General features: G+C 47.0%; 1 protein-coding gene across 2 annotated transcripts in view; it reads left to right on the forward strand.

Moving 5' to 3' along the window:
- Positions 1 to 11,876, forward strand: part of KIRREL3 (kirre like nephrin family adhesion molecule 3) — a 1,087,808-nt gene extending 1,075,932 nt beyond the window's left edge. For both annotated transcript variants that reach the window (XM_060251091.1, XM_060251092.1), the window contains 2 exons: positions 2,969 to 3,055; positions 9,938 to 11,876. In XM_060251091.1, coding sequence (XP_060107074.1) covers positions 2,969 to 3,055; positions 9,938 to 10,381 — 531 coding nt within the window. In that variant the 3' untranslated portion in view covers positions 10,382 to 11,876. The remainder of the gene's footprint in view (positions 1 to 2,968; positions 3,056 to 9,937) is intronic.
- The last annotated feature ends 1,330 nt before the right edge of the window (positions 11,877 to 13,206 follow it).

The raw sequence follows: 13,206 nt of genomic DNA on the forward strand, positions 1-13,206 counted from the left end.
TTATTATTATTATTATTATTATAGCTCTGGCAGAGGTTGTCCTTGAAAGGGCAGCTGCTGGGAGAGCCCTCCCCAGCCCCACCAACCTCACAGGGTGTCTGTTGTGGGGGAGGAAGGTAAAGGAGATTGTGAGCCATTCTGAGACCCTTCGGAGTGGAGGGCGGGATATAAATCCAATATCTTCTTCTTGTGATTAACCCCCTCCATCCTATCTCTCATAGCAGCCATTGCATGGGGGTGCCCCATACATCTCTCCAGGGATGGAATTTTAGCAGGAGCTCCTTTGCATATTAGGCCACACACCCCTGATGTAGCCAATCCTCCAAGAGCTTACAAAAAAGAGCTCTTTTTTGTAAGCTTTTGGAGGATTGGCTACATTGGGGAGTGTGGCCTAATATGCAAAGGAGCTCCTGCTGGAATTCCACCCCTGCATCCCTCAGTGCCCGGAAGATCAACAGGGTTGAAGAAGCCCTGCTCTTGCCACTGCCTATCACTGAAACGCCCTCCAGCATTTCAGCTTCAGATGTTGCAGGGAAATGAAAACATTGGCCAACACCTCTTTTAACATTGCAAATAAAACAAAAACCCCAGGCTTTCACAGTCTGCAAAAAAAAAGAAAACCTCATGAGCTATTCATCACAGGAATTAGTTTGGGGAAAGCATAGACAGTATTCACCTGGGAACATGCTCACCCACTTTGTGTGGATTCTAAATTTCTTTACTCTGTGCCTTTAGCATGAATATTTAAGAGTACTCTATACACGGACCAGCTGCCCTGTGAGAGTCAATACTCTCCAATCTAATGTGGTGGGTTTTCCTCCCTCCCTCCTCTGAATGTAATACTTGGTGACACATGTATTTAGCTCGGTAAATCAATTGATGTTACTGGTTTGTGTGTGTTTTTCCAGAGCAAAACTCAGGTGTCTTAATTTATTGCATTAAATAGCTGCATCAAAGGCTTTCAGGAAGATCAACAGACATTGCTGTAGGGAAGGATTTCTGCCACTATTTGCCAAGCTTTTTAAAAACAGAAGAAGAAAGAAAAGAAAAGCTAGTCAAACAACAATCAGGTTCCATATTGTAGATTTAGGGTTCTGATTAGGTCCAGCATTCAGGAGCAGTAATTTCACCCAAAGCCCCAAAACTGCAGCCACAAATAAAAACCAGGAACACGGAAGAGAGTAGATCAATATCTGAGAAGGTGGGGGGGGGAGGCAACTGAGAAACTGCCTGATAATTATTCAGCTCTCATGCTGTCCCACCTTCCTGAAAGAAGGGTAATTAAAGCCATATTCTAATTAATATGTACTTTGCCCCCAATCAGAAACATTCTTCACAGCAAAACTAATGAGGCTGTGAGAATGGGCTATTCTTTGTGTGCCCATTGGCCTAGGAAGCAAATTAAATGAAAGCAATCTTTAATTTCTTTTTTTTTAACTCTCTAAACTAAAAAGCTATCCAGATAGTTGAAGGAGAAAACAACCCCTCCTCAGACACAAGGCTTCGTGGCTTCCCTTTTATGCAGACCTGCGTGTTTTTAAATCAGTAGCTGCATCCTCTAGGGCAGGGGTGGCGAAACTGTGGCTCAGGAACTGCATGTGTCTCTTTCACATGTATTATGGGGCTCTTTAAGCCCCTCCCCCACACACACACTCTGTCAGCCAGCTTGGGAAAGGTATTTCCCTCTTTAAATTACTTCTCCAAGCCAGCCAGCAGCTTGAAGAGTGCATTTAAAGTTGCTTTCTTTCCATCTCTCCCTCCCCTCACTGTCTTCCTTCCAGTTTGGTGTAGTGGTTAAGTGCATGGACTCTTATTTGGGAGAACTGGCTTTGATTCTCCACTCCTCCACTTACAGCTGCTGGAATGGTCTTGGGTCAGCCATAGCTCTTGTAGGAGTTGTCCTTGAAAGGGCAGCTCCTGTGAGAGCTTTCTCAGCCCCAGCTACCTCACAGGGTGTCTGTTGTGGGGGAGGGGAAAGGTAAAGGAGATTGTGACCGCTCCGAGACTCTGAGATTCAGAGTATAGGGCAGGATATAAATCTAATGTCGTCGTCTCCTTCCTTCCTTCCTTCCTTCCTTCCTTCCTTCCTTCCTTCCTTCCTTCCTTCCTTCCTTCCTTCCTTCCTTCCTTCCTTCCTTCCTCATGGATGTTCATGTCTTGCAGCTCTCAAACACCTGACATTTCTTCTATGTGGCTCATGTTCAGCAACTTTGGCCACCCCTGCTCTAGGGGGAAGCATCTTTCAGAGGGATGATTTTCAACAGGACACTAGGATGGGTGCTGAAATGCTTCCTCCCCATCTGCTGTGTTTCCATTACAGCTGCCTTCTCGCCACTCTCTGTAGGAGGTAGACCTTCCCTTGGGTCAAAGCACCCTGCCATCCCACAACATCTTCTCTCCATACAGAGGTGCAAAAGAAAAGCAGAGAGTGGCTGAAAAGTTCAGCTGTCCTGATGCTTCCTCCCTGAAAGCCCCCCCTCTCTGAAGCCTTTTCTTTGGCTGTCTTGGATCAACTGGGGCAGGAATGTGCATGGTGGGGTTGCCAACTCCAGGACGGGGAACTCCTGGAGACTTGGGGGTGGAGCCTGGTGAAGGTGAGCCTTGCCGAAGGGAGGGACCTGAGCCAGGTATAACGCCATACAGGTATCATGTCCACTCTTCCAAAGCAGCTGTTTGCTCCAAAGAATGGATCTCTGTATTCTGAAGATCAGTTGTAATTCTGGAAGTGACCCAGGCCCCACCTGGAGGCTGGTAACCCTTGTGCATGGCAAGGGACTTAAAGCATGTTACTTGTTTGAGCTGCCGCCAGTCGCCAAGGATTGCCAGAGGTCAGTAGGTGCGTTTGCAGCCACAGGTAGCAAGAGAAGAGCCAAGTGCACAGACTCACTCCACCAGCGAATCTCTCAGCTCAGCCTGCTAATCTTTGCAAAGTGACTTCAGCTTCACCATCTGCTTTTCTCACCGGCAGATGGACAGGAGCGAGTTCCAGCAGGATTCGGTCCTCAAGCAGCTGGAGGTGCTCAAGGAGGAAGAGAAGGAGTTCCAGAATTTGAAGGTAAGGGTGATACACAAGACACATCTGTACTCATACAGATGGTGAAACTACCCTGAGGTTAATTCTCCCCCTTGGGTAGACTTGGGTTGTCTGCAGCTGCCAAGCATTAAGGAGGATTTTACAAAACTGGTAAGCCAGTTAAGCCAGAGTGCTTGGATTTAAGCCAGTAGAAAGCCACCAAAATCCTTTAACAAAAGATAGAGCCTGCTTCCCCTGATCTTTATGAAAATCACACATTTGCTCCTGCAGTGTTCGTCTGTTGGTTTTAATACCTTTGTAAGAGATTGGGGGAAATTAGGACAAGTCATACAACCGACAAGCATGCCCAGAACTTGGGAAGAGCAGGGCCAGGGTGGCAAGGTTATGTGATTGCATCATCCAGTTTGATGTAGTGGTTAAGTGTGCGGACTCTTATCTGGGAGAAACCGGGTTTGATCTCTCACTCCTCCACTTGCACCTGCTGGAATGGCCTTGGTCAGTCACAGCTCTCACAGAGCTGTCCTTGAAAGGGTAGCTTCTGTGGGAGCTCTCTCAGCCCCACCTGCCTCACAGGATGTCTGTTGTGTGGGAGGAAGGGAAAAGAGACTGTAAATTCTGAGACTCAGAGTGAAGGGCAGGGTATAAATCCAATATCTTCTTCGTCATCATCCTTACCTGCTGAGCTCAGAGCTCATTCCACATCTGCTGCAGTCCTGAGATATGTTAAGCAGTTTTAAGGACCCAGCAGAGCAAACACCGAATGGCTCTGGAGCCGTATTCCCAATGATGCTCCAGTTTTGTTTTGTGAATGGTTCGCAGCTCAGCCTTTAAATCAAAGTGCTCCTGGTTTGCTTTGAAGGTCACATCACCACTTGCTCATTTTTACCATGGATGCACATTAATGCACACCTGAGCCGCATAATCCATACAGTAATCTCTCCAGTAAGCATCTGCCTCAGGGGGGACAGGCTCTCTGCACATGGAGGCACTACCGTCAGGCACTGCTAACTCATATTGCACCACACTTTGCTACCCAAGGCTTCCCAAATGAGACAAAGCCTAAAATAGTCCGTTATTCTCAGGGTCTCCAGTTGCTCTTTCCAGAGCTTTTTGTGTGGCAGGAACTCCTTTGCATATTAGGCCACGCACCCCTGATGTAGCCAATCCCTCAAGAGCTTACAAGGCTCTTCTTCCAGGGCCAACTGTAAGGTCCTGGAGGACTGGCTACATCAGGGGTGTGTGGCCTAATATGCAAAGGAGTTCCTGCAACAAAAAAAAGCCCTGGGTCTTTCCACATTTCAAATGATGTGCCATTTATGAAGTGCAGGCTAAGGATACAGCCATGCTAGATCAGTTCTCCTGAATTCTTCTGCTCCCGTTCCATATCGGTTCACCTATTCAGACCTGCTTTGAATCATTTATTCAAGTCAAGGGTCACCTTCCAAAAGTAGACATCTTAATGGACAAAGCTCAAAGGTGGCCAATTTGGCTTGACAGAGGCACTCAAATGACAGCTTCTCCACCAGGATACGTAGGTCTGGGTTTTTTTCCTCTCCCTGGTCCCTTTTTATTTCCTTATCCCCTCTAAATGGATGAGCCCAAATAGAATAAACCTTGCAATTCCTCCTCTCCTAATGGCAAGCCGGTCTCTTACCTCCTCTCTCTTACATACACGTGCACGGAAGCCCAACTGTGGAGAGCAACGTTTCCAAAAGCCGGATCTCTCCTTTGAAGCATCAAGTCCTTTATCTTCAAACTTAGACCTCGCCACGTTGGCATCCTCCTGGATAAAAGGAACCCCAAGTCAATCACCTGCCTCATCTTTTCAAATGGAATTCATATACTGAAATGAAGTGACATTAAAAAAAAAAAAAGTCTGATTCGCCATTCTCTTTCCAGGGGGAGATGGAAGGCAAGGGAATTAAATTAATTAATTATCAGGATGGGGTGCCATTTTATCTGAGCTGTCTCCATAGCAACAGAGGCACCGTCATCACATCTGGTAGGGCAAGGCTGCCCCCACCAAGTCACTGCAACTGGGTTAAAGATCTGCCCATTGAAGGGAAACCGGGCTCCATAAGGGAGAATGGAGGAGCATAATTGGAGAAAGAAGGGCTGCTTCCAACAGGGGTTTTTTAGGCTAATAAGGACCGAGGGACACAGGTGAGGAAGAACAAAACCTCACTCAGAGAAAGCTGTGGCTCTTCTGGGGTCTCTAACAGAATGGAATCTGGTACAGAAACGGATGTCCAGTAAAAGAGACAATTTGCAGAGCCTTTGGGGTATGGAGAAAAACTTAAAAGGCATGAGAGGCCATGATTTACTCCACCTCTTCGCATTCCAAAGTGGTGCTTTCCAGATCTTTTTGTCTGCACGCCTTCCAGCCAGACAAAACTGTATTTGGTGTGTCTCCTGCAAATGTATATGAATCATCTGCAGGGCCAGCCATAGACTGTCTGCCCCCCTAGGCATGGCGGATTTCTGGCACCCCTCTGGCACTGATAACGCCACCAAGTCACATGGGGGGATGCCCAATTTGGTGCCCCCAGAAGGTTGGTGCCCTAGACAGTTGCCTAGTTTGCCTAGTGGCAGGACCTGCCCTGATCATCTGTCAGTTACCCGGAACAGCCAACTGCCCTTGGAGTTCAATCTCTCCCCTTCCCAAGCCAACAACCAGGCTTGGAAAAGAAGGCCCTTTTTTGCATTACAAAACAGAAACAGTGTTGAGAAATGAGGCAGAGCATGAGAAGGTACAGATCTGGGGCTCCAGGACTCAAAATCTCTGCCGTTACACAGTTCTCCCAGTTCCCTCTACATGAGCATTGCTGTGCCAAAGATCAATTTCTTCTCCTTATGAAGGATAATTATACCCCTTTGCAGCAGGAACTTATTTCCATATTAGGCCATTTGCATATTAGATCCTCATTGGCATATTAGACCCCTGACACCAAGCTTGACACCAAGTTTTATTGTATACTGTATTTACATGCCGCCCTGAGCCTGCTTGCAGGGAGGGTGGGATACAAATAAAAAGTTATTATTATTATTTTATTATTTTATTATATTATTATTATTAGCTAGCCAGAACTGCATTCCAGTGTGTTCCTGCACAAAAAAAGCCCTGGCTGTGTATGCGCACAATGCATTTCTAGTATATCAGGGGAAAAAACCACCAGCGTTTCAGCTGGTGGGGTAGAGAGCTGGAGCACTGATCTGGCTTACTTCCCACACTAACTTAAATAATGTTAATCACCCTGTCAAGGAAACTTGGGGAGATAGATACAATACCAACAGTGGCCCTGTCCACGTGTTACAGTGAATGCACTACACCCTACAGGTACATACGTACATTTGTTTGTAAAAGCCAACATCTATTCGCTTTACAAATGGACTTGAGGGCCTGTATCTGGATAAACGTGGGGTTTCAATCTCATGTTCAGCTGTGCATGCTAATTGAATTCAACATAAGAATTGCGCAATGCACAAATGAAAACAATCAAGCTGCGCATGGAATGTATGTGAGTCCTCTGTAATTTGTGAACAGGGCCTGTCTATGCCAAGCAGTGCTGGCAGATGATCAGTTTGGCAAGCTCTCCCCCAAAGTGTCAAAACTTCCAATTTTTATCCCCAGCTGGTCATATCAGTTGTCTCTCCCACTTAACAATTTAAAGACGCATGGCCCAGCAAACCATGGGAGAAGGGGAGGAGGCGGGCACCTACTGCTGGGGGGGGGGCAGTTGTCACCATAGTGCAATGATGTCCGTTCTGGTGCGACCCAGTAATACCAGTATCACACAAGGACAATGCTCTAGAACTCACCCAAACCCCATGAGTACTAGACCTCAGGCTTCTGTTTTCCTCAGCACAAGCTATCCATTCCCCACCGATTGCTCCATGGGCACATTTTGACGCAGAGCTCCCTCCAGTTTCCCTCACAGCTTTGTGATGCTGTCTTTTATGATAACACAGGGGGAACTGGAGGGAGCCCTGCATCAAAATGCACCCATGGAGCAACTGGTGGGAAATCGATCCCTTGCACCAGGGAAAACAGAAACCTGGGAGTGGAGCAATGCTAGTTTGAAATTGGTACTAGAATGGAGCCCCAGCATGATGCAGGCACTTTCAGGTTGCACTTGAAATGACATATAATATATTTCTTAAAACAAAGCTTCTCTTTCAACCCATAGGTGGTAAACTTCCAGATTAGATAGAAGAAGAACATTTCTCATCCCTCCTTCTCCCTTCCCCTTTTTTCCCATTCTTCCCCTCCCTTTGGTTCCCTCCAGATTATACCTATATAATAATAATAATAAAGAAATGACATCATCACACAGGTATGGGGAAATGCAGATATTCCTATACTGACTGGTGCCAGATGGAAAACCTAGGCAGGGTTCTACAGCTTAATTATAGGCATAGATCTTTGGCCAAGGCCATTTCCAAGATGCAGGGGTGAAATTCTAGCAGGAGCTCCTTTGCATATTAGGCCACACACCCCTGATGTAGCCAATCCTCCAAGAGCTTGCAAGGCTCTTTTTTGTAAGCTCTTGGAGGATTGGCTACATCAGGGGTATGTGGCCTAATATGCAAAGGAGCTCCTGCTAGAATTCCACCCCTGCCAAGATGGCTTCAGGCACATGGGCTCCTCCAAGCTGAAGCAGGGCGTTCTGCCATGTTGGCTGAAAGAGAAGCTTCAGACACCTGCATTCTCACCACCAATCTCCTAGCTTCCGTGAGGCTTCATTCAAAACTGTGCGTTCCTCTTTTTGTGAGGGAAGCAGCTTTTTACCTAAGAAGGGAACTAACCAAGCAGCAAATGAAGGTATAAAAACAAGCGGTAAACACAGGAATATTCAGGGCTTTTCTTGTAGCAGGAGCTTCTTGTGTTTTAACAATTTATTAATAACATATGGTTACAATAATTGTCTCTTTTCTATGCTAACCCATATGATATTTCAACCCCCCCTCCCTCCAATATTTGACTTCCCCGAAGTTATAAATTTAAATTCAATTACAAAGGTACCGCTAACCAATCAAAGTTCAATATTTTTCTTCTCTCATTAATACTAATAAATTGTCCAATGACTTTTTATATTCCATTCTTTCTCCATATATCCTTTAAATTTCTTCCACTCCTTTTTGAATATATCTAAATCATAGTCTCTTAAAGTTTTAGTTAATTTGTCCATCTCACTCCACGATAAAACTTTCACAATCCAGTCCCATTTCTCTGGTATTTTTCCCTGTTTCCACAGCTGCGCATACAATGTCCTAGCAGCTGAGAGCAAGTACCAAATTAAAGTCCTATCTTCCTTTGGAAATTTTTCTAATTGTAATCCAAGCAAAAAAGTCTCTGCAGTTTTCTTAAAATCATAACCCAAAATTTTGGAGATTTCTTCTTGTATCATCTTTCAAAATTCTTTCGCTTTTTCACAAGTCCACCACATGTGAAAAAAAGAACCTTCATGTTTTCTACATTTCCAACACCTATCCGACATCTTCTTACTCATCCTAGCCAGCTTTTTCGGAGTCATATACCACCTATACATCATCTTAAAACAGTTCTCTTTAATACTCTGACAGGTTGAGATCTTCATCGAGTTCTTCCAGAGGTGCTCCCATGAATCCATTTGTATTTCTCTGTTCACATTGATTGCCCATTTGACCATTTGAGATTTTACTACTTCTTCTTCTGTAGACCATTTCAATAGTAATTTATATACTTTTGATATTAATGTAGCAGGAGCTTCTTTGCATATTAGGCCACACACCCCTGATGTAGCCAATCCTGGAGCTTACAGTAGGCCCTGTACTAAGAGCCCTGTATGCTCTTGGAGGATTGGCTACAAGAGGGGTGTGTGGCCTAATATGCAAAGGAGTTCCTGCTACAAAAAAAGCCCTGGGAATAATGCTCTTTAAGGTCAGGGCCTGGAAACCAGCTGGATCGTTACTTTGGAGAGAAAAAGAGAAACTAAGCCTGATGGCATCGGGATGACTTATTGGGTTGTTGGCTGCTTCTGATATCCCCCTAAGGAGAAATAGGAAAGACTTCTTTCAGACCCCTTACCAATTAGAAAGATGTTTCGAGTAACAGAGAATTCTTTGCTGCAGCTTGCAGCATCAAACAAAAGGCAATACCACACTCACATATTGGTAAAAAAAAGTTTTGTTTGAATGGGGATGAGAAAGCCGTAGTTTGGACCTAACTTGTAAAGGTAAAGTGTGCCACTGAGTCACACACAGCCAATGAAGACGCAGGGTTTTCTAGGCAAGAGATAAGCAGTTAGTTGGCCAGTGGCACTTTCTCCACTTTCAGCTGCTGGAATGGCCTTGAGTCAGCCATAGCTCTTGTAGGAGTTGTCCTTGAAAGGACAGCTGCTACAAGAGCTCTCTCAGTCCCATCTACCTCACAGGGTGTCTGTTGTGGGGGGTGGGCGAGGTAAAGGAGACTGTGACTGCTCTGAGATTCAGAGTATAGGGCGGGATATAAATCCAATATCATCTTCTTCTTCTGCATAGCAGCCCCAGTCTTTCTTGGGGGTCTCCCATCCATGTATTGAGCCTGCTTAGGTCCCAAGTTCTGATGAGATCAAGCTAATCTGAGCCAGGGCTTTTTCGTGTAGCAGGAACTCCTTTGCATATTAGGCCACACACCCCTGATGTAGCCAATCCTCCAAGAGCTTACAGGACTTTTAGTACAGGGCCTGCTGTTAGCTCCAGGAGGACTGGCTACATCTGGTGTGTGTGGCCTAATATGCAAAGGAGTTCCTGCTACAAAAAAAAACCCTTTGTCTGAGCCATTGTGGCTGTTACAACTTGATCTGCTTTTAAATCGAGCTAAGAATAAAAGCCAGGTTTCCATGTCCCTTGCCTAAACAACCACTCTTTTCCTATTCTTCCCAGGACCCTACTAACGGTTACTACAGCGTGAACACCTTCAAGGACCACCATTCCACTCCCACCATCTCCCTCTCAGGCTGCCAGCCGGACCTGAGACCCGCCAACAAGCAGCGTGTGCCGACGGGGATGTCCTTCACCAACATCTACACCACTCTGAGTGGGCAGAACCGCCTCTACGACTACAGCCAACGCTTCGTCCTGGGCATGGGGAGCAGCTCCATCGAGCTATGCGAGCGGGAGTTCCAGCGGGGTTCCATGAGCGACAGCAGCTCCTTCCTGGACACGCAGTGCGACAGCAGCGTCAGCAGCAGTGGCAAGCAGGACGGCTACGTACAGTTCGACAAGGCCAGCAAAGCCTCAGCCTCCTCCTCCCACCATTCCCAGTCCTCCTCTCAAAACTCAGACCCCAGCAGGCCCCTGCAGAGGAGAATGCAGACCCATGTGTGAAATGGGTGGGATGGAACTGGAAATGGAGGAGCCAGGGAGGGAAAGGTGGGAGGACAGAGCAGACCGACAGACAGAGGGTTGAGTCACCCCTTGGCCTAAAGCCCGACTCGGCCGCCGGCTGAAGCTGGCACGTTCTGGGTGGGGCGGAGGTTGTGCTGTGGTTTTCTTTTTGCGGTCTAGTGATTTTTAATTCCTCAAAGCACTTTTTTTTTTTTGGTCCCTCTTTAAAAACAAACAAAAAACTGCAGCCAATGCGAGGTGAAGGGAATCCGAGTGAGCTTGTGTGACAAAACCATCTGCACAAGAGATGTGTCCCTTCCTTTCTTCCTAGACCTGTCAGTCCCACCCCTGCCATTTCAAACAGGTGGGGAGAAGGAAGAAGAAACAACAGAGGATGGCGTGAACCTACGGCAGCTGAACCCAAACTAATCTTAAGCACAAAGTCTGTTTCCTTCCTGTAGCAGACCGGGCTTAGGGGAAAGGGCCCACCGGAGGCCATGATGGACAACTTTGTTGGGAACTATAGGTCAAAACAGATAACTTCCACACACTTCAGTGGTAACTTTGTCATAGGTGTGATAATGGTCTTTTCTTTCAGTAAAAGGCTAAGCCTTCCACAAATCCTAAACTCAAGTCCAAAGGAGTACAGATTTCCTAGTGGGACTGTAGAAAAACCAGTCTTTTTGCTTTCATCCCATGCAAGATGACCTGCCTGGCCACAGGATTGTCGTGAGACGGCACACGGTCTTCCTGTTGGCCAGCAATTTTGTATTCCTAGTTCTTCTGGTGAGGAGCTCTCCTCCTTCCACTTCGTGAGGAGACACACACGCTACCTTCTCCTTGAGATCACTGTTCAATTTCCCCTTCATCAGTTGCTTCGTGAAGGCAGGATGGCCAACGCTCCCCACACCTCTCCACTTTCCATGTGACATCACTTCCTGACTGCGGCGGACATTTTGGAAAGCTTTTGAGCTCTTGAGCTAAACCAACCGCCTTTCTTGGCTCTAAGCTCCCCTTGGGAAACCAGCAAGCGCAAGATGGCATTTCCTCAAGCAATCTCACAAGCGGCGGAGGGGCTTAATTTGAGGAGGTTTGGTGGGCAGGGGAGATGGTCATTGATGTACACGGACTGCTAAATTCTGGTCTTTTTTATTTCTCTTTGGTTTGGTGTTTAGTGTTCATAATATTACAGTGTGTCTTTGGACTCAAAACAAAACAGAGTTGAGAACTTTTAAGAAGCGTTGTCAGCTGAGCAAACACACACACCAGGGACACTCTGGTTCGGCATGGTCGCAGAGGAACTCTTGGGTGGCTGGAGGAGTGAATTCATCCCCTGAGCAATGTATGACAATCACAGAAAGATCCTCCCAGAGGGGGTGATGCCGAGTGAACGTGGAGCATTTTCTTATTGCTGCTTGTGTATTTCCTGGGCCCCCCTTCCTCTTCCCCCACCCCCGATAGCACAACTGGAAGATTAATACAAGAGTTGTTACAAGCGCCTTTGCCATGGGCTTCATTCAAAAGCTTATCCAATAAAAATGGCTCCATTCCAAGAGAGCAATCACATCAAACTGAAGGGGCAAAGAGCACAGCCGTGAGGTGGTCTTCCTGCACCTCATGCTTGGCGTGTAGCATGGAAATGCAAGAAGCACCTCCAGAGGCAGCAGCTGCTTTTGGCAATCCTGACCATTCCAGACACTTTATTTCTTTGCTTAATTTCTGTCCTGCCTTTTTTTCCAAATGGAGTCCCAAAGGACATACATTGTTCTCTCCTCTTATTTTATCCCCATAACAACCCCTTGGAGGTAGAGAAGGCTGAGAGAGCAAGACGGGCCCACGGTCACCTTGGGCTGCCAAACTCCTGCCAGGGGTGGGGGATCCCCTGGTCTGGAGGGCTCCAACCTGCCGGCAGGAAGCAGGCCACCAGGGGGAGCCCTGCCCCCAAAGAGTCCCATCGCCGCTCGCAGTCCCTGGCACGATGACATCACCTGGAAGTTATGTCATTGCACCAGGGACACTCTAGGACTTGTGGTGAAAACTCTATGGTACCATAGGGGTTTATCGTGAACTCCTAGATCCCACTTCCGGGTGACATCATCGCACCACGCACGCTTCGCATGCGCAAGACAACGCACCCCTGTTGCAACAGCAGAGGGACTTGGCAACCCTGCTGTCACCCAGTAAGCTTCCATGACAGAGTGGGGGATTTGAACCTGGGTCTCCCAGCCCTAGAACCCAGTCAGTCAGGTGGTATGGCCTGCCTCCATTGGTCCCAGTAGTCCATGTCATCCAGGCCGTGGGGGGAAGACTGGAATGGTCTGAATTGTGATTTGTGGAAGGGGTCAGATTCACATGGAACACATGTCTGAACGCCTTCCTAGATGCCATTCATACAGCTGTTTTTATTATTATATTTTTAAAATCCGCTCTTCCTCCTCGAAGTTCAGGCTTGAATGTTAAGCAGCAAGAACAAAGTCACAGAAGGCAATTTCACTGCCTCCCTCCCACCTTCTTCTTGATCCTGTGCTCTCGCAAGTCTGTAAACCCCAAGGAACAGTGGGGGGGGGGGTCAAGGGCCCATGGGATTGGCAGAAATCACCCTTCCCACTTCCACCAATAGAAATACCTTTCTGTCAGCAGAACTGTAAGAGCCTTGCTGGATCAGACGGATGAGCCACCTAGTCCAGTACACTGTTTCATGTGGTTGGACAACCAGTTGCCGTGGAGGGCCAAACAAACAGGAGGACATAAAGGCCAAGACCCTCCCCAGCTGCTCTCCCCTCCCCCAGCACTGGTATACGGAAGGTTCCTTTTACTCACTGTGG

Source organism: Heteronotia binoei, chromosome 12 (genome assembly GCF_032191835.1).
Source record: "Heteronotia binoei isolate CCM8104 ecotype False Entrance Well chromosome 12, APGP_CSIRO_Hbin_v1, whole genome shotgun sequence".
Classification (NCBI taxonomy): Eukaryota; Metazoa; Chordata; class Lepidosauria; order Squamata; family Gekkonidae; genus Heteronotia; species Heteronotia binoei.